Source organism: Corythoichthys intestinalis, chromosome 15, assembly GCF_030265065.1.
Source record: "Corythoichthys intestinalis isolate RoL2023-P3 chromosome 15, ASM3026506v1, whole genome shotgun sequence".
NCBI classification, from domain to species: Eukaryota; Metazoa; Chordata; class Actinopteri; order Syngnathiformes; family Syngnathidae; genus Corythoichthys; species Corythoichthys intestinalis.
Window position 1 is genome coordinate 21,741,076 of NC_080409.1, and position 19,665 is coordinate 21,760,740.

The 19,665-nt window shown below is 40.3% G+C and overlaps 2 protein-coding genes across 5 annotated transcripts in view; one reads left to right on the top strand and one right to left on the bottom strand.

Annotated features, from left to right (window-relative positions):
* crybg1a (crystallin beta-gamma domain containing 1a) overlaps positions 1-6,733 on the top strand; it is a 43,999-nt gene extending 37,266 nt beyond the window's left edge. The window contains exons 20-23 of the mRNA XM_057858837.1: positions 1,304-1,427; positions 1,508-1,666; positions 3,479-3,641; positions 6,159-6,733. Coding sequence (XP_057714820.1) covers positions 1,304-1,427; positions 1,508-1,666; positions 3,479-3,641; positions 6,159-6,247 — 535 coding nt within the window. The 3' untranslated portion in view covers positions 6,248-6,733. The remainder of the gene's footprint in view (positions 1-1,303; positions 1,428-1,507; positions 1,667-3,478; positions 3,642-6,158) is intronic.
* An 868-nt stretch (positions 6,734-7,601) lies between these two features.
* On the bottom strand, positions 7,602-19,622 carry rtn4ip1 (reticulon 4 interacting protein 1). 4 transcript variants are annotated; one of them, XM_057858841.1, is made up of 10 exons: positions 19,547-19,618; positions 19,128-19,309; positions 18,568-18,719; positions 15,679-15,747; positions 15,483-15,607; positions 15,032-15,080; positions 14,816-14,952; positions 14,392-14,575; positions 8,350-8,442; positions 7,606-8,115 (listed from the first exon to the last, which is right to left on the bottom strand). In XM_057858841.1, exons 2-10 carry the CDS (start codon positions 19,273-19,275, stop codon positions 7,993-7,995), a joined length of 1,080 nt encoding a protein of 359 aa, XP_057714824.1. In that variant the 5' UTR covers positions 19,276-19,309; positions 19,547-19,618; the 3' UTR covers positions 7,606-7,992. The 4 variants fall into 4 exon arrangements, with proteins under 4 accessions (XP_057714823.1, XP_057714826.1, XP_057714825.1 ...); XM_057858840.1 differs by having other exon boundaries at positions 7,602-8,115; positions 19,128-19,617; XM_057858843.1 differs by lacking the exon at positions 19,128-19,309 and having other exon boundaries at positions 7,604-8,115; positions 19,547-19,622.
* Positions 19,623-19,665: the final 43 nt, after the last annotated feature.

Genomic DNA, 19,665 nt, shown 5'->3' on the forward strand with positions numbered 1-19,665 from the left:
GATTCTTGTTCATTTCATTCATTTTTGTTGTTTGTTTTATTGCTCTAAAACTTTTATAGACAACATTTTAATGGCCATATTCAATGGTCTTTATTTTAAAGGGGAAGTTCAGAATTTTTTTCACTAGGCTTAATCTTTAAGTTAGCCGGGGTTTAATTAGTCGTTGGAGTTGATTTGAACAAATTCTGTGCATTTTGCCAGTTATTTGTTAGTTTAAGGGGCTCCGGAGTGGCTAAGCTAGCGCGAACCAATGGTGGTTGAAATCAACTCCTTCAACTAATTAAACCCCCGCTAATTCGAATATTAAGCCTTATGTGAAAAATTAAAATTGTCAAATTCGCCTCATGTAGACGTTTTGCCGACGAAGGACATTTTGGCAGAACGCCGGAACATATTTCCTCCACACCCTTCTCACCTTTTTAACCCCTGACCCATTTTCATGCCTGCTCATATCTTTATTATTAAAAAACAACAAAGAGTAAATGTTTATATTATCTTCAATTTTAATATCCTACATCCTATGTTCTTAAGTAGTTAAAATTGAGATTTGGCATTTAGTATGTGAGGAAATGAGGGAAAACAAAAATTAGGAGATGGAGGTTGGGGTTATAGCTGTTCTTGATAACTTTTATTTTGCAAATCATTGAAAAAAATACAATTTTGAATGAAAATCAGTTTTTGTATGTGTTATAGAAAGAACTGACCAAAACAGTTTTCTCCCCCCAAATAAAACAAATAAAATTTGTGACTCCGTGGCAACCTTCACGTTGGGGAGTTCCGGCAAGACATTTTAACCACTTTCACCCCTGGTTAGAAGACACCAAATTGCCTTACATTGAGAACAAGGTTCGGACTATACCGTTTATTTCTGCAAATCTAATTTTGTACACAGTTGCAATGACCAAAACTATTTGTTTATTCAGTTTTAACGACACCATACTCCTGATTTAAAAAAAAAACAAAAAACAAAAAAAAAAATTACTAATTACGTTAATAATGCCTTCTTTTTGACTGTATGCCTTAACATACTGCAACGTTTGATTTTAAGAGCAGCTTGAAACTGTTTCAGTTGATAAGAAGTTACAAGAGCTTAATGAAATGTACTTTTTCATCACGCTATTCCTGCAAAGGTTGTAACAGATATCTATGAAATTCCTCTACATAGTGTTAGCTGAGGTTTTACAGTGTGGCATCCTAGGAAGAACTTTAATTGAGCCAAAGATGTGAGGAACTCCAAATTATCTAGGCGTTTTTCACTTTCCTTTGATTTTCCTCACATTTTTTTCATATCGGCTCTTTTTAGATGGGTGTTGTACGAAGGCAGCAACTACCGTGGTCGACAAATCCTGCTCCAGCCAGGTCAAATCGTCGACTGGTACAAGTTTAGTGGATGGAAAGGAGTCGGATCGCTGCGTCCATTGCAGCAGGTACAGATGGATCTTTTAGCTAAACAATGAGAAATTAACTGGCATGCTAATTGTGATGTGTTGATGTGTTTAACCTACAGAGACAGATTGGTATCCGTCTGCGGAACAAAGAGACGGGATGTCTGATGTCATTGACAGGGGCAGTGGAAGACATCAAGCTAATGAGGGTGCTTGCGGTGGAAGATACAGGGGGTGTAGAGCAAGTCTGGCTCTACCAAGACGGTCACCTTACCTGCAAGGTACTCAACAGTCATAACGCTACTGTCCCTGAAAGGGTTAAAGCAATTCTGTGATCAAAAATGCCTCCAAATGAATACGAAATTCTCATCGTAATTTATGGTAAACACAAAATTTCATTTGTTGCTCCCTATGATGACCCAAACAGTTATTAGATTTAGAGCAGTGGTCCCCAACCTATTTGGACCACGGACCGGTGTAATGTGGGCCTTTTTTTCATGAACCGGCAATATGTGGTAGAAAATGAAGGTAAAGAGAAAATAATTAGAAATCAAGGCTAAAAACACATATTAAGTGCAGGGAAAATGTCACTCACCAAACACTGAATCAACCTTTTTTTTAACAGCGGCCTCTCCTAAAACTTGTCGCCCAATATCCGTGGTCGCAAGCATAATGAGTTCTCCAATCGCGAAAGGTTTCTTAGCTTTAGCAATACGGTTCGCCATGAGGTATGATGCTAGGGTTGCCACCTGTCCCTTTAAAATAAGGAACGATCCGAAATTGGGAATTAAATGCTGCGTTCCCTATTGACCTAATACAGAATATAAATGAATAGATACATTTCTATGCATTTTAGGAGTTTTAGGGATGTCTCTTTTTTTTTTTCTCTCTGCCTGTACAGCCCAAAGCTGTACAGGCAAAAAAAAAATATTATTTCTGAAAGGTGGCAACCCTATATGATGCTCCCAGCGCATTCGCTTTTGTTGCCTCATTTGCTAGCTTTTAGCCTCATACTATGCAGAATGGACTTCGTTGTAGGCTCCTTTTCTAGCTAAGCAGGTGGCCTTTTCCACGTAAAAAAGCTGTCCAAAGACGTTGCCACCCGCACCACACACTCAACAGCAGCTAAAGTTACTGTTTACATTGACTGGCGTCTGGCGCTGGGCTGCTATAAGTGTGCAAACACCCTAGTAATTGCAGCCAACCACTAAATGGCGACCTATACAAGTCTTTACCCGGATTACTCTGTAGAGTAGACAGGGATATTAATGTGTCAAGAGCCACAGGTCAGATTTCAGTCATGAACAAATTATTTCTCTGCGGTCAGGTAGCAAATGTGCCATGGACCAGTAACGGTCCGGTGGTCAAGGACCACTGATTTGGAGGACATTGGGGCCAGTAAGCTTTGATCCCCCCACTGGAGGATGAAAATACCTTGTTTTCTGTTTATTAGTTGTTCTGTAGAATATCCTAGAATGATTTCTTGACACCCGGATCGATAATTGTTGTGTTATATCATGAGATCGTTATGATTCGAAATCAAGGCTCATGATATCGTATTGTGATCCCACCCCTACCCACTGCAAAGTATGCAAAAAGACTTTTTCGTGACGGACAATAGGGGTCATAGCCATCGAGTCGCACATGAGAAGAGAAAACCACCAATTACAGTAAAATAACATTAGTTTTTCGTCAGAAATTGTTGCGACATGTTTTGGTCTGAAATTATATTTTTAAGGTCTAAAAATTGTCTTTAAAAAAGCATTACATTTTAAAATTGGGCAAGAACCCTGAATGCATTGTTTCAGTTTGAACAATCAGACGCCACCTTCTAGCACGAATAGGCTTTGAATACTTAACCAGCTTTGTCGATCTTTTTGGGCTTCATTGTGTTTGCAGGAAATGACTATTTTTGTCTTTCCGTATTAAGCCGGATGCCTTTGAATTTTGTACCTAGTGAGCAGCTCTGTGCACATTACAAACCATCGACAGATTTTACATTTTGACTTCACAATATTTGCTAATGATTTTCCCTGTCAATCTTGAGAGGTGGGAAAACAAATGACTTGCTAGTGTGCACTGTGCTCTTCCAGGTGGCTGAGGACTGTCATCTTGAGACTGCAGGTAACATGGTTATGGCGGGCTGTCGCCTTTGTGTCTCTCCGGTGGGAGGAAAAGACAACCAGTTCTGGGATATCAGCTCAGATGGTGTGGTGCGCTGCCACTTTCAACCTAGCCTAGTCCTTGAGGTTAAAGGTGAGATTCCTCAGTTTTTATTATTCAGTATATTCCATTCTGCTTTCAGCCAGCTGGATACTGTATGTGATGTCAATGGTAGAGTAGCCAAAATTTTACTCAGTTAAGAGTAACGTAACTTCAAAATAATATTACTCAAGTAAAAGTTGTCATGCAAAAAATGTACTCAAGTACAAGTAAAAAAGTATTTGGTGAAAAGAATGCTGAAGTATTGAGAAACATTATGAGTAACTGCTTAAGATGTTTGATTTTTTTAAAAGAATTTTATGAGCAACGTTATTTTTTTTTCTTACCACGTTATTAGTATGAATTGTTGTTATTATTATATTGTACTATAACATATTACATAACCACATTAAGCCAAAGAAATACAATAACAACAAAAAACAAAATTCTGGCGAGAGAAAAAAAATCTACAGAAATTAAGCGTTATTCATCCAAAGAGCATGAGTGCCCTCTAGAGGAGAAAACATATTTCCTATTAGGAAACTAAAAGGTTCATATCTCCGGTTTTCCGTGGTCAATCGGTGCCAAATAAAAACTGGGAGAGAGATTAAAATCTGTGCTTTCCAGTCATGTTGACGGCGGCGCTCTGTCAAGTATTTTACGGTGCTTTAAAGACTCCACTTGACTGAACAGGCTGGCATAATCATAAAACTGCAAGCTTGAGTCTGATTGGTATAATGGAGTCATGTGATTATTATTGCGACGTCTCATTGGTAAAACCAGTTGAGCCACTGTTGGCATCGCTGGTAAAAAGTGAAATCCAATATGTAGATGAAAGAGGAAAAATGTAACTACTAGTGTAGCCCAAAGTAACAGTATAAGTAGCGTTTGTTCTTCACAAATCTACTCAAGTAAAGTAAAAAGCATGGCTTAGTAAAACTACTCTTAGAAGTACATTTTTCTCAAAAAGTTAATCAAGTAAATATAACGGAGTAAATGTAATGCATTACTACCCATCTCTGCTTGTTACAGATTTCAGCACAACAGGAAAAAGTCACATGTGCTTCCTGACTTTTCAGGATTCCCTTATTCATGGGATGTGGTTAGGGTGACCAAATCTCACCTCATTCTAGTGTAGGAGTAGGACAATTATATCTGTGTGGGACTCCTATGCTTCGAAATATGTTTTGTTTGCTTGTTTTTACTTTCTATTATATTTAGATATATTTAATGATATCATTACATTGTACAATTTTTTTCCAAAACGAGGATGCGATCGACTATCTTTGAGATCTACCAGTCGCTGATTTCCAGAGGTGGGTAGTAACGCGTTACATGTACTCCGTTACATTTACTTAAGTAACCTTTTGAGAAAAATGTACTTCTAACAGTAGTTTTACTAAGCTATACTTTTTACTTTTACTTGAGTAGATTTGTTTAAAAAAAAACCTACTCTCCCTCCTACTCCTACTTTGGGCTACACAAGAGTAGTTACATTTTTCCTATTTATTCTCCATACTAGATTTATTATTACTTTTTGCCAGCGATGCTAAGAGTAGAGACGTGCCTGGTGTATTACCGGGGTAGCTCTACCGATTTCACCAATGAGACGTCGCATCAATAATCACATGACTCCATTATATCAATCAGACGCAAGCTTGCCATTCTATGATCACGCCAGACTGTTCAATCACATGGTGTCTTGAAAGTACCGTAAAAAATGAACTATTTGACATAGAGCACTGCTGTCAACATGAATCGAAAGCGCCCACTTTTTATTTGGCACCGATTTACCACGGAAAACCGAAGATATGATCCTTTTAATTTCAAAATAGTAATAATGAACACCTCACGATTCAAACTCGGAACTATTTTCTCCACCAGAGGGCAGTCATGCTCTTTGGATGAATAATGCTTTATTTATTTAACTTTTTTTTGTCTCTCGTCGGAATTCAATGATTGCTTTTTTTGTATTTGTTTGGCTTAATGTGGTTATGTAATGGGTTATTGTACAGTACCATCATAACAATAGTCCATATAGATAACTCTATGCTCAGGAAAAGAAAAAAAAAATACAACAAAAATATAAGCAGTTACTCACAATGTTACTCATTACTTGAGTAATCTTGTCGCCAAATACTTTTTTTTTTTTAACTTGTGTAACATTATTTTGAAGTAACGCTACTCTTACTTGAGTAAAATTTTTGGCTACTCTACCCACCACTGCTGATTTCGCAAATTGACCACAAGTAGTTTCTTACTACCACGACACAAAACGGGAGCATATTAATAGAAATTCAGGACAGCAACTCATCGCAGAACATGGGGACAATGCTTGCTATGTGGGACTGTCCTTTGCAAAGTGGTACATTTGGTCACCCCAGATGAGGTTCATTGTCAACTCTTGCACAAAATCAACTGCAAAAGGCTTCAGCTCACCTTCAACCCTAATTACAAGCTGTGTCGTTTATATGAATACATTCAGTAGTGTGGTTGTGTCATACATTGCGTACACCAAACTGGACTGTGCCATCTCATCAAAACGTAACTTTGTTACGGTCTGTGTTACAGGAGGTCATCAGTATGACAAGAACCAGGTGGTCCTCAACACATTCCAAGAGGGCAAACCAAACCAAAGATGGACGCTGGAGATTTTGTGAGACGCCAGGCCGTGTTGTGGCTCTCAGACGTGGCTCCACTAGTGGGTCTTACACCGCTCAGACAAGTTTTGGGTGGAACTTTGCACTAAAACTGCACTCTCGTAGCATTTACACCCTTGTTGAGGAAGGGGAACCCTGTTCTTTAACTTAACACTTTTTATTGTTGTTTATGTATTTGAAAATGGTGTTAAATATGTTATTTATCTAGCCACATCCCTTTCTAAGTTGCTTGTAGTACAATGTTAGAGTTGGCTTAATGCTGCAAGACTTCCGTGACTTTATGGTACGACTATTGTACATGGTGTCTGTTCATCTCGTTGATGTGATCAATGAGGTCTGAAATCGAAAGCTTATTCAGATGTTTTGTTGATAATATTGTAAAGTTTTGCAATGTTTTGAAAGTAGGTTTGAACTTTTTAATGTGATTCACATTATTAGATTGTAGATTCAAGTTGTACATGTGTAAACATAGACAAAAACACCTATTACGGACTCGTGTGTCATTTCAGCCAAGCAACATCTAATTGTTAATACTGTGGGGAAAAAAATGTTGCAATAGATGTGAAATATTTATTCGTCGGGTTCACCCTGTATTTAAGTCCATTTAGCCCCAGTAAAATAGGAATTCTTAGAATGCTTAAACTAAGCTACCTTGCTAGCAACTGAATAATGTTTCTGCAAAATAATGTACCTGCTCTGTATATATTTGTCACTTCATTGTTAAACTGGTAGATGTTTAGGTTTGTGTATACTGTATGTGTGTATATCTACATACAGTATACTTTTATATTCATTACCTCTTCCCCAATATTGACAGCGATGAAGTGTTGACCTTTAGTTAAAAATGAGTAATATTTGAATACTGGACTAGAGGGACGGTGCTTATTTCAAGAGCAATACATAATACCGTATAGTCCATTTGTGCACAGCCACAAGTTCACCAATGAATCAAAAAAGGGATTTTTAAGATGCGTTGCCTTGCACTCAAACTCAATTATTTGTACTCAAAATTTTCTATTTTGCAAGCTGAATTTTGTCTGTTCAGACTGACCGAAACAACAGACATTTTCAAAGAGGGGGGAACGATGCCATTGTGTATACTCAGCTTTTTGCTACATTTTGTCGAGTATTTGTCCCTGCTTTCCTGAATTGGGACAAGAGTAATAGAAAATGTTGGACTGCTGTTTGTAAGATTCATTCATTCATTCATTTTCCATGCCGCTTATTCCTCACGAGGGTCGCGGAGGTGCTGGAGCCTATCCCAGCTAACTTCGGGCAGTAGGCAGGGGACACCCTGAATTGGTTGCCAGCCAATCGCAGGGCACAAGGAGACACACAACCATTCACGCACACACTCACACCTATGGACAATTTAGAGTGTTCAATCAGCCTACCATGCATGTTTTTGGGATGTGGGAGGAAACCGGAGTTCCCGGAGGAAACCCACGCAGGCACGGGGAGAACATGCAAACTCCACACAGGAAGGCCGAAGCCCGGGATTGAACCCTTGATCTCAGAACTGTGAGGCAGACGTGCTAACCACTCAGCCACCGTGCCGCCCTGTTTGTAAGATTTTATGATAAAAATTAGCAATCATCGCCTACTGTTAAAAAAAAAAAAATCTATTCAAAATGTACAAGTTTAATATAGCATGAGAATTCAAATACAAGTCCCAGCGTTTAGCATACTTAAAAAGTATATACTCAATTTCAGCAGTCACGCACATTAGGTGCTACACATTATTGTCATTGTTTGCTTCCATCGTTGATCTGGACTACAGTCTTTCCTCGGGCATGCCCTTTCTCCACCTTGGCAAAGGCTTGAGGCACCTGTGTAAAGCTGAAGGTTTCTTCTACAACTGCATGGATCTGCAGATGAGACCAGCACGAGAAGAGTGAGCTGAGCCTTTATTAACTAATCAAATTTTCCTTTTCACAGGCATCCACTGATCAAACAAAAAAAATATCTAATGATGGTAACATATCACTGCGTTATTCACAATATATACTTTAACTGAAAAACATTGCATTTGTAATCATTTGCAAGGACAAAGTTATCCTTGTTATTCATCAGCGCATTATCGAAACGAAGTTTTAACATACCTGGCCTGCATCTACCATCTCCCTTATTTCATCCAATGCTGGACCGCTTGGTGCAAAAAATCCCCAACGATAGTGGACCCCCTTAACAAGATGCTGCAAGGCACAAAAAAAGGAAACAAATGCAAGTTCCTCTGCAACAAGATGAAACACAAGAGGGCGCCAAAGTAATGTTTTTGTTTGGCAAGACCACAAAAGAAAGCGAAGAGAGTCATAAGGGGCCCACAATTCTCAAATTGTTAGGTCAAGGTCACGGGTTCATGGTATTTCAATGGACAAAATACATGGCACTCCTTCATTAATTTATACAATACTGACGAGACTCCTTTAGCTAAGATGATCGATTCTTCATTTATAAACACTCTTTTTGCTCAGCAAAGCGAAATTGGCATTCATTTCACTGTTATCGACAATCTGTAAATAATGAACCCTTCCCCGAAACGCCTGCTTTTCATCCACAAGATTTTCTAGATTTGTAGTCCGTTCTATATAAAACAAGAATATAGCATATTTCCCCACACTGCATCTTGGCCGTGCTGAGCAGATATGAGACTGACGTAGGAATGAGTGGGGATGCGCACATGTATTTTGGTGATTGATTTTTTAGGGATATTAAAACACCAGTCTCTCTCAATACAAATCCGTACTAATTGCTGAGGTCTTCCATTCACATCATTGGTGTTTCAAAAAAGCGGTGAGTGCCCAAAAAATGGGGGCGTCCCAGAATGTACTGAAAGCCATCACAAAAATCCCCTTAAATCACTACTGAGTTTTTCAAGCACTGCTAATTTTAGTGCTGCTGAAATTTTTACATACAGACCTATAGTATATAATAAGTGTGACTGTTAAACCCAATCGATGATCCATGATACCTCCAATTCAAAATAGTCTCACCGTCCCAAGACTATTTATGTACGTAATGTAAATTGCACAGGATTATAGAAGAAACCTTGACCAAAAATAGTTATTGTGCACAGTAACGCGTAACTGTAATCTGATTACTTTCTTTCAGTAAAGATAATCTAATGCCAAAACAGTAATCTGATTAAAATTGGTTTGCTGAGTGTTTGTGTGTAACTACTTGGTTATTGCCTCATAATGTTTGTAGAATGAAGACTATTGTAGTCATGTACGAAGAGCATTTTGAATAGAAAATGCTAGAAAGGTTCCCACTACGTGTTCGTTTCCATGGTAACCCCTTAGTTCGTGTTTTGGTCTGGAGTCACACACGCTAAGTGTTTTGGGACTGAGAAAGTTGTGCGCCAGGCTGCCAGCGCGGGTGTACATTTTAGCCGAGTGCAGCCACATGTTTAGATATGCGAGGGAATGTTTATCTGTGTACGTTCATGAATGAACTTAGTATTTTTCCTTCATTCTGGAGGGTTCCAGCGATAGGTTGGACCTCCTACATGCGCACCTGTTTTGTAGCTTTGCTGTTGCAACGACTGGTAGTCATTGTTCCAAGTTGGCAAGCATTGTTTACATTATATTCGGGTTGCACATTTATGCAGTGAGGAGACGTGTTCGTTTAGTGTGTTGCTGTTAATGTGTTGCTGTCAAACACTAAAGGTCACATGAGTTTGAGTTGGATGGATGTTTCTCTTGGTTTCCTATGTAAATATTAAATTACATTATACAACAAGGGCCGCAAGGCAAGAGTGTCAGCTTTTGATAGCAGGGTGCGGTCACATCCTATGTATGACAAAAGAAATGAATTTGACGTGTGTTCTCTAACATGTTCCCTTCTAGTTTACGGGGATCGTTTCAAGGCCTTCAAAATGATCTCGTATTACCAGTAACTTTGTATCTGAGCATGCTTCCCTGTACCTACAGCTAACTCCAGGCAGAAGTCAGGGTACACCCTGAACAGGTTGCCAGCTATTCGCAGGGCACATAGACACACAACCATTCACGCCCACACTCACATCTACGGACAATTTGGAGTGTTCAATCAGCATGCCATGCACGTTTTTTTGGGATGTGGCAGGAAACCTTGCAAAAACCACGCAGGCATGGGAAGAACATGCAAACTCCACACAGGAAGGCCAGAGCCGAAGTTGTACCCACAATCCCAGAACTGTGAGGTGGACGTGCTAACCACTGTCCCACCGTGCCGCCTTCATGACGTGAATTATTTTTAAAAAAGAGTAACTTAGAAAAAGGCTTGTCTTTATTAAATGCTTCATTAAGTAAGTCTACTAATATATATAATATAATAATAACACTAACTAACTAACTAATAACACTGAAGCTTTGACGCTCATGCTGCCGAGAACAGCCTTTCACTTACACAATAAATGGGTTGGCACAGCACACTTCAGACTGGGCAGCAGGATTAAAGGGATCCTCGACCTTAAATACATGTAGGCTCTAATAAACCACAATTGTTCTCTTGTACTAAAATACAGTGGGGCAAATAAGTATTTAGTCAACCAATAATTGTGCAAGTTCTCCCACTTGAATATATTAGAGAGGCCTGTAATTGTCAACATGGGTAAACCTCAACCATTAAAGACAGAATGTGGAAAAAAAAAAAAAACAGAAAATCACATTTTTTGACTTTTAAAGAATTTATTTGCAAATTATGGTGGAAAATAAGTATTTGGTCAATACCAAAAGTTCATCTCATTACTTTGTTACGTACCTTTCTTGGCAATAACGGAGGCCAAACGTCTTCACAAGCTTTTCACACACTGTTGTTGGTATTTTGGCCCTATCCTCCATGCAGATCTCCTCTAGAGCAGTGATGTTTTGGGGCGGTCGTTGGGCAACACAGACTTTCAACTCCCTCCACAGATTTTCTATGGGGTTGAGATCTGGAGACTGGCTAGGCCACTCCAGGACCTTGAAATGCTTCTTACGAAGCCACTCCTTTGTTGCCCTTACTGTGTGTTTGGGATCATTGTCATGCTGAAAGACCCAGCCACGTCTCATCTTCAATGCCCTTGCTGATGGAAGGAGATTTTCACTCAAAATCTCTCGATACATGGCCCCATTCATTCTTTCCTTTACACAGATCAGTCGTCCTGATCCCTTTGCAGAAAAACAGCCCCAAAAGATGATGTTTCCACCCCCATGCTTCACAGTGGGTATGGTGTTCTTCGGATGCAATTCAGTATTCTTTCTCCTCCAAACACGAGAACCTGTGTTTCTACCAAAATGTTTTATTTTGGTTTCATCTGACCGTACCACATTCTCCCAGTCCTCTTCTGGATCATCCAAATGCTCTCTAGCGAACCGCAGACGGGCCTGGACGTGTACTGGCTTCAGCAGGGGGACACGTCTGGCAGTGCAGGATTTGAGTCCCTGGCATGCATTGTGTTACTGATAGTAGCCTTTGTTACTGTGGTCCCAGCTCTCTGTAGGTCATTCACTAGGTCCCCCCTGTGTGGTTCTGGGATTTTTGCTCACCGTTCTTGTTCTCATTTTGACGCCACGGGGTGAGATGGAGCCCCCGATTTCTTTACACCAAGCGTTTTACCTATTCCAGATTCAGTCTTCCCAGCCTGGTGCAGGTCTACAATTTTGTTTCTGGTGTCCTTCGACAGCACTTTGGTCTTGACCATAGTGGAGTTTGGAGTGTGACTGACTGAGGTTGTTTGGAGTGTGACTGACTGAGGTTGTGGACAGGTGTCTTTTATACCGATGAGTTAAAACAGGTGCCACTTAATACAGATAACAAGTGGAGCCTCATTAAACCTCGTTAGAAGACGTTACACCTCTTTGACAATCTTGCTTGTTTGTAGGTGACCAAATACTTATTTTCCACTCTAATTTGGAAATAAATTCTTTAAAAATCAAACAATGTAATCTTTTGTTTTTATTTTTCCAGATTCTGTCTCTCATGGTATATTTTTTACCCATGCTGACAATTACAGGCCTCTCTAATCTTTTCAAGTAGGAGAACTTGCACAATTGGCAGTTGACTAAATACTTATTTGCCCCACTGTATGTGGTTAGAAACATAAAATGTTAAATCAATGGCAATATTTTATAATATTTAGTACATATTTTGACCAATAGCTGGCGCCATGTTTTGCGGGCTTGGAATGATGACGTAAATGGGATGTTTCCAAATGTGTAGCGTGTACAACAATTGCGTATTGCTGCCTAAATTTGTGAAGTAAAATGCCACGATGTGCTGCTTTTGGATGCAATTTCCAGTCAAATGGAAACAAGGGGAGTGACGTGAGTCTCCACAGATTTCCTGTTGACAAGAAGAGGAGAAAGGTTTGGGAAAATGCCGGCAGACTGGCAAAACTTTCCAAGGACCTAAGGCTTTGTTCTCGCCATTTTTCTCCTACCGGGTTCGAGGCTTTTATTCGACTACAACTTATGAAAGAGCTCACCGGAGCGGCTGGATATAAGCGTAGACCAAAACCAAATGCTGTTCCAACTATTTTCCCTCACAAGAAGCCTCAACGTGCCTCGGATATCGAGTGAAATAAAGCGCCAAAGACAAGACACTCTGGCCACTCTCTTAAGCAGCCAAGCCGCTCCTGTCGCTACAGGCGAAACTTCGGGCATAGTTACAGAGGAAGCTAATAATTCACTTCTACTGTCAGTTCATCAGGCAGTAAGCGTGTCTGTTCAGTATTCACCTAATATAAATGCTGCAACTCAAACTGATCCGAACACGTCCGATGCAATGGTACAGTGGCCAGCTGATGCGCACCGAGCACTTAATATGGACCACCCTTACGTAGCTAAACGTGAGTTGGATGTACAAGACATGGAGGACACCCGATCCAGATGACGAATTTAATGAGGACAGCCACGACACGACTCCGATCCTATCCTATCACACATGTGCATTCATAGTTTCATTACCTTCAGTGAGAGTTTATAATGTCAATAGTCATGAAAATAAAAATGCACGGATGACAAAGTGTTCAAACTTTTGGCCTGTACTGTATGTAAAGCACACGACAGCTCTGGATGCTAACAATCTACATCAGGGGTTTTCAACCCAGTCCTCAAGGCACACTGTGGGTCCTGGTTTTTGTTCCAGCCGATCCAGCAGAGACAGTTGAACCAATGAGGCTTCTGCTAAAACAAGCCACACCTGACTGCAATCAACTGATTGCACTTGTAAAACACCAGATTGGGGAAAAAGTGTTGTCATCTTGTTTGGTAAGAATGAAATCCTGCACCCACAGTGTGCCTTAGTGGAATAGGTTGGGAACCCCTGATCTACATAATTATACTGGGCTAAGTTTGATCACGCAATAGCTTTTCTTGAAGATCTGCCAACAAAAACCGGAGTTCTCAACAGCATACACTCTCTCGCTCCGATGTCATTGAGACGCACTTGCCGCGAGTACATCACCAGTTTTGCCCAACTCTTGTCTTATCAGGTATTTCCTGCTCTGCATTTTGCCTTTGCTGTTCGTGTTGTTAACGACCGACAGTGCTGTCCTGCTCTTCACTTTTCCGATCTGGTTCAAATTGGAAGGGCAGAACCAACGTCATATTGGGGTAGCTAACAAGTGACACGCTGGAAGTTCGGCAACAGTCCCGGTGACGTTACTGCACTACGACGTCAACAAGAATGGCAAACTATCACTTAAAATAATTTTACAAATTTTATTAAAACCAAAACATTGAGGGGTGTTTTAATATCAAATTATTATAACTCATGCTAACATTATTCTTTTAAGAATTACTTGTCTTATAGATTGAGGATCCCTTCAACGATGATTAACACATTTGTGCCTTTGATCGTAGAGCTACCAAGGCTTCTCAGGCCAGATTAAAGCTTCAAACCTGTCAATCATCGTTAACGTTAAGTACCAAACGCCAGCTGCACTGGTGACAAAGGCAAACAGTTTGGTCGCACTGCTTAGCAGGAGAGAGGGTGAGAGGCTGTGGCGCTGTACGATCATGAAGCAGAAAAACATGAATATATTTTTAAATTCAAAACCAAATCCTTTTCATCTGATTCTGATACTTTGAAAAATGCCGCGATTGGCCCGATTTCCAATCACGTGATCAGATTGGGGATAAACAGTTGTGACAGAGTTGTCAAGGAGAATGTTACCCTACCTTGAGGGCCTTGCTGGCCACAGTGGCAGCGGTCTGCATCATTCCATCAGCAATGCCCAGGGTGTCAGTGTTTTGGAGGAAGGGCGTAACTAGAGTGACGTACTTGGCGCCACTCCACGGCTTGAGTAGATCCAACGCCCAACGTTCTGTGCTGCCACCAATGTTATCCAGGACCAGGTCAAACCTTGATGAGGTGGAGATGGGTGGGATGGAAAGATAGGCATTTCTGTTATTGCTTTGAAAGTCAATGCAAGTCACTGGTGAAGGAAAAAAAAATTCAAAAACTTGTTTGGTAAAATTACACAAAATTTCATTACAATAGGAAATACAATTTTAGAAGGAAAAACGAGATTTTATTGTTTAAGTCATAGTGTCCAGCCCTACTGACCCCAACACCAAAAGAAAGATGCGTGCTTGTTCTCACTTGTCTAGAGCAGCGAGTGGCACTTCGACAGGGCCGGCTGTGTAATCCACCACGTGGTCCGCTCCGAGCCCCCTTACAAAACGCGTGGCATTCTGGGAGCATGTTACGGTCACGTGAGCTCCCCACGCTTTCAGCATCTTAAACAATAACAAGAATATCAAGATTATTTGAAATATGAATGTATGCCGGACGCGTCCTTGCAATCTTGAACTTTACCTGGATGGCAAATGTTCCCACTCCCCCGGACCCTCCAAGGATCAGAACACTGTGACGGAGAAGAACAAGGGTCAAACAAAAGCATCAGTTTTCCGTTATGTGCACGGTCTTAGACTAATCTTTCCTGTCCTCCCTCTTTATAACAGGTGTGGGTTTTTTCTCACGCATTGTGTTGTATATGGAGTCGAGAATACTTTAACACTACTTATGTACCACATATTTTCATTGTGTTTTTGTTCTATTATGTATCCCTTGTCCTCATGTTTATTCTTTCACCACATAAACAACCATTAAGGGAGTGTTTGAAACTCTCCCAAGTCACAGGAAAATTGTTTCAGCATTAAAAGGAATTCAGATCTACCATAAAAAAAAAAAAAAACAATAATAAGTGAAAAAGCGTGTGTGAATTAAAAAAGCGCGTGTAACAATGTGAGTGTGTGTGTTCCCACACCGTTTCTTAGCACAGTTATCTTTGGTGAGCCCTCCAGTGTTGACAAGTGCCGACCAAGCTGTGTTCGCCACATAAGGGATTGCTGCAGCCTCTGTGTGGCTTAGTGTCTTTGGTTTGAGGGAAACCTGAGTATAGAGGTACAAACACGTTCACCTTTACAAGTAATACTGCATCATCATCATCATGCAATTGTTACCTCATTGGCACTCAGTACAACAAACTCAGCCAGGCTGCCCCGCTTCCATGGTGGTATCGAAGCCCATACCTGAGGAGGACACACAGCCCAACTTTTTGACTTACATGTTACGGTATACTAAATGACAGCCCAAGCAATATGCAGTGATGCCAATGTCAATAGTCACCCCTCATGGACATTCCGGATTACGGTATGTTGTCCGGAGGTTTTCAGGAAAATTCGCCATCAGCCAAAACAAACGGTTCTAGAAAATTTTAAATAAAATATGCCTTTATATTTTTTATACCTGGCTTAGTCATAGTCAAGTATTGTTTTCATATAGAGTATGCACACTTCTGCTGGTTTCAACTACAGTGGTAACACTAAATACGAAGTTAGATCGTTCCATGACCTTGTTTGTAAGTCGAAATGGTCGTACGTCGAGCAGGATTTTCCCATGACAACACATTATAATTCCATTAATTCGTTCCACAGCCCGAAAACCTACACTAAATCCTTAATAAATGCTGCTGGTCCTATTGCACGTAGCAATTACACAGAGCAAAACAAATAAATTATGAATAAAAATCGTAATAATAATAAAACCTGTAATAATGTAATTAATTGGGTTCTAATGTGGCGGATGTGTTTTGTGTGGTGTACCTGAACGCACCGTGTGGCTGACTGGACAGCGTGAGAGAGGAGGACTTTCCATTTGTTCTGAAATGAATGATTAAAACCTGACAAAGCTGGCAATTTTTTGGCGATGTTAACACAATAATACTTATCACATTAACTTATAAAGACTGGCAGCTGGAGGTCTGAGGATTACCGTTGAGATCGTAGACATTCTACGGTCAGATTGTCGAGCCAGTTCACGGACGGCACACTACGCTCATATTTTTCTATCATTTCCATTTTCACTCCAATGGTAAGCCTCACCATTTCCCCTTTTTCACCACCTGCACTAACATTCTTTGAACCCATGTTGATTTCTCTCACACAAAAAAATCCGCCGTGTATCCGTTATGCGGGAAAACAAACTGCGGCGCTGTCATAAATCGTGTCGTATTTCAAGTATGTCGTCGGGTGTAGAAACAAATGGTGAGTCAAATTTTACGTCGGATGTCAAAAAGATCGTGTGTCGAAGCGATCGTATGTCGAGGTACCACTGTCTGTGATTGTGTACTCTATGTAACAGGTGTCCGCTGTGAGCAGTACAAAGAAACCTCCCATCCGATGCCTTCAAAAGGGTGCACTGACAGCTAAGGCTGCTAGCCCGGTGTTGTCAAATTTTGCACCCCATCGTAAATTGCACCTTTGCGGTTCTGCGCATGAACGCAATGTTAAAAATGGCCGCGAATGCAGCGGTTCCAAAGTAAACACTACAACAGGGGTGTCAGAACTTTTTGCAAAGGGGGCCAGATTTGACGAGTTAAAAATGTGGGGGGCTGACTTTGGCTGACGTCCTTTACGTAGAACAATATATTTAAGAAAAATTAGCTCACCATTCAGTGTGTCACATTTGTTTTATTATTTTTTTAATGAATAATTTCAACAATCTCGCAACTAGCCTTAGTGGCATTCTCTTTTGACTCTCGGGCTATTGCGAAATACGACTGCTGTGAAATTAAACTAGTTTCAAGTTGCTTCAATTTCTCGCTGCGTATCTTCCCTGTAATCTTGTCGTACATGTCAGCGTGTCTTGTTTGGTAATATCGCCTCACATTGAAATCTTTAAAAACAGCGACTGTCTCTTTGCAAATGAGGCAAGACACAGTTGTTGCGTATTTTAGTGAAGAAATAGTCCAATTTCCACCTATCATTGAAGCGTTGGCCGTCACAGTCAACTTTCTTTTTTTGTTGTCGCCATTTTAGAAAATGGAAGTGATGGGTCACACGTAGTAATGTTGCTTACCCCTTAAATACCTGCAACATGAAAAAATTATCAGAGAATCCCAAAATGTGAAAAATAAGGTCCTAATGAAACCTATTTTTCAAATTTGTAAAAAGAAAAGTCAAAATGAATATGTGTAATAAGTGTTCTAATATCAACAGTATCATGTTTTTTTTCCTCATGGAACCTGCAGATGCATGTGTTGACTTGCAGCCATCATTTTGTTTTTCTAAAAAGAAATGTCAAAATTCTAAATTAGTCTCAAAATCATGACATTTTAGGTTTATCAAATGTGATACATTTGGCAATAAAGGGTTAAAGTGCTGCTGCCTTTTAGTGGGTAAATGAGGAGCCGCATTTCGTGTGTACGCTACTTCATATGCTGATTGCAGTACTGTTGACCAATTTATTAAGTCTGTGTGCGAGCCAGACGTTATTGATTTTATGACAGAGGCTGCGGGCCGGATGAAATTTGACCACGGGCCGCATTTGGCCCCCGGGCCGGACTTTGGACATGTCTGCACTACAACCTTTAAAGAAAGCCATAATTACTAATGTTTGATCATATAGAAAAGTTCTCCTCAGACACATCCTGCCATGTTAACTGCACGCAACAACTGCAAGCCACTCTCTCATTGCTAACATCTTCGCCGTGTCGTTAAGCATTAATTTACGCCATTTTCATGTTGCACATGTCTGTTTATGATGTAACTTGTTTATCTACACCTTTGGATAACATTGAGAGTCCAGTGGAATGTAAAAGAGGACTTATTCACCGCCACAAAATCTTTGGAAGCAAAATATCATGAAGGTGAAAAATTTGACAGAACACTGGCTTTTGGCATAGTGGTCAGCGCACCCACCTGCTGTGCTCGATGCGTCGTGCAGTGCAGGTACTAGTCCTGACCTGGACGAGGGGGACGGATCGCGTCGCGCGGCTCCATGCAAGACCGGTTATATGTATACTACACACTGTATACAGACAAAAAGTGGTGTGTCACTTTTATTTTTACCTCATCCCTTTCTTTGAAGTACTTCACATCCAGGCCACACTCCATGATAACCCCAGACACGTCCCTTCCAAGGATGAGTGGGAATTCACTGCCCGCCTGATTAATGTTCAAAGGGTCTCTCTTCATGGAGAGTGTTGCAGCACCATAGCCACCTAATATATTACAACACATCACAATCGTACAAACAATTACAGTTTGTTATATTAAATTCATAACATCTGCTTAGCCTACTGCGGTTTGAATGCCTATCAGGATATATATATAACAGGCATAAAAACACAATTCCAACATTGAGTGAAGTGGAGTTTAGTCGATGTCGTGGTAATTAGAGTAGGATACATTGTTTATTTGGGTAAATCTGATTGCCAATGTGTCAAATGTACTTGACAGAGCAGAAAGTTCCTATATCCGTTTTCAAACTTGGTGTGTAATAGTAAAAAAAAAAATCGTAATTACACTAAATACTGAACGTACAGATACCTGAAAATGTACTTATCCAGAGTATTTAAGCAATATCTTATTGTCACACAGCCAGTTGAGACCATTAACGTGTCACTCGCCTCTCATGCTGATGTCAATTGGATTCAGCCCAGCTGCAAACACCTTGACAATAACCTCATTTGGGTAGTTAATGACTGGGAAGCTGGCGTTTTTGGTGAATCGCAGAACGTCATTGCTTCCATATTTATCAATGACCCATGCAGGCATGACAGTCCTGCAGCTGCTCGAGGTCTTGAAATATCTAGAAATTGATATTCTTAAAAATTCAGAGTGAAGTAACCACCTACTGCCCACCACACGTCTGATCGCTGCCATTTCTGAGAAGTTCAATAATTAAAAACTAAACCATAGTTTCCAGTTCCCACCCTTGAAGAAATTAAACATGCAAAGTCATCTTTACACTGAACTATCAATGATTCTTGCAGTAGTGTTATATTCTCATTGAAAAAAATAAACGAATTATTTCAAATAATCATACTGTAAAAAGGTTTTGTCCTTTAAAAACGACGTTCTTCGTTCATATCCACCACTTCCTGAAATGAGGGCGCTTACAATTTCAACCAATCAGAGCCAAGTGTGCTAAAACATAGGCCAATG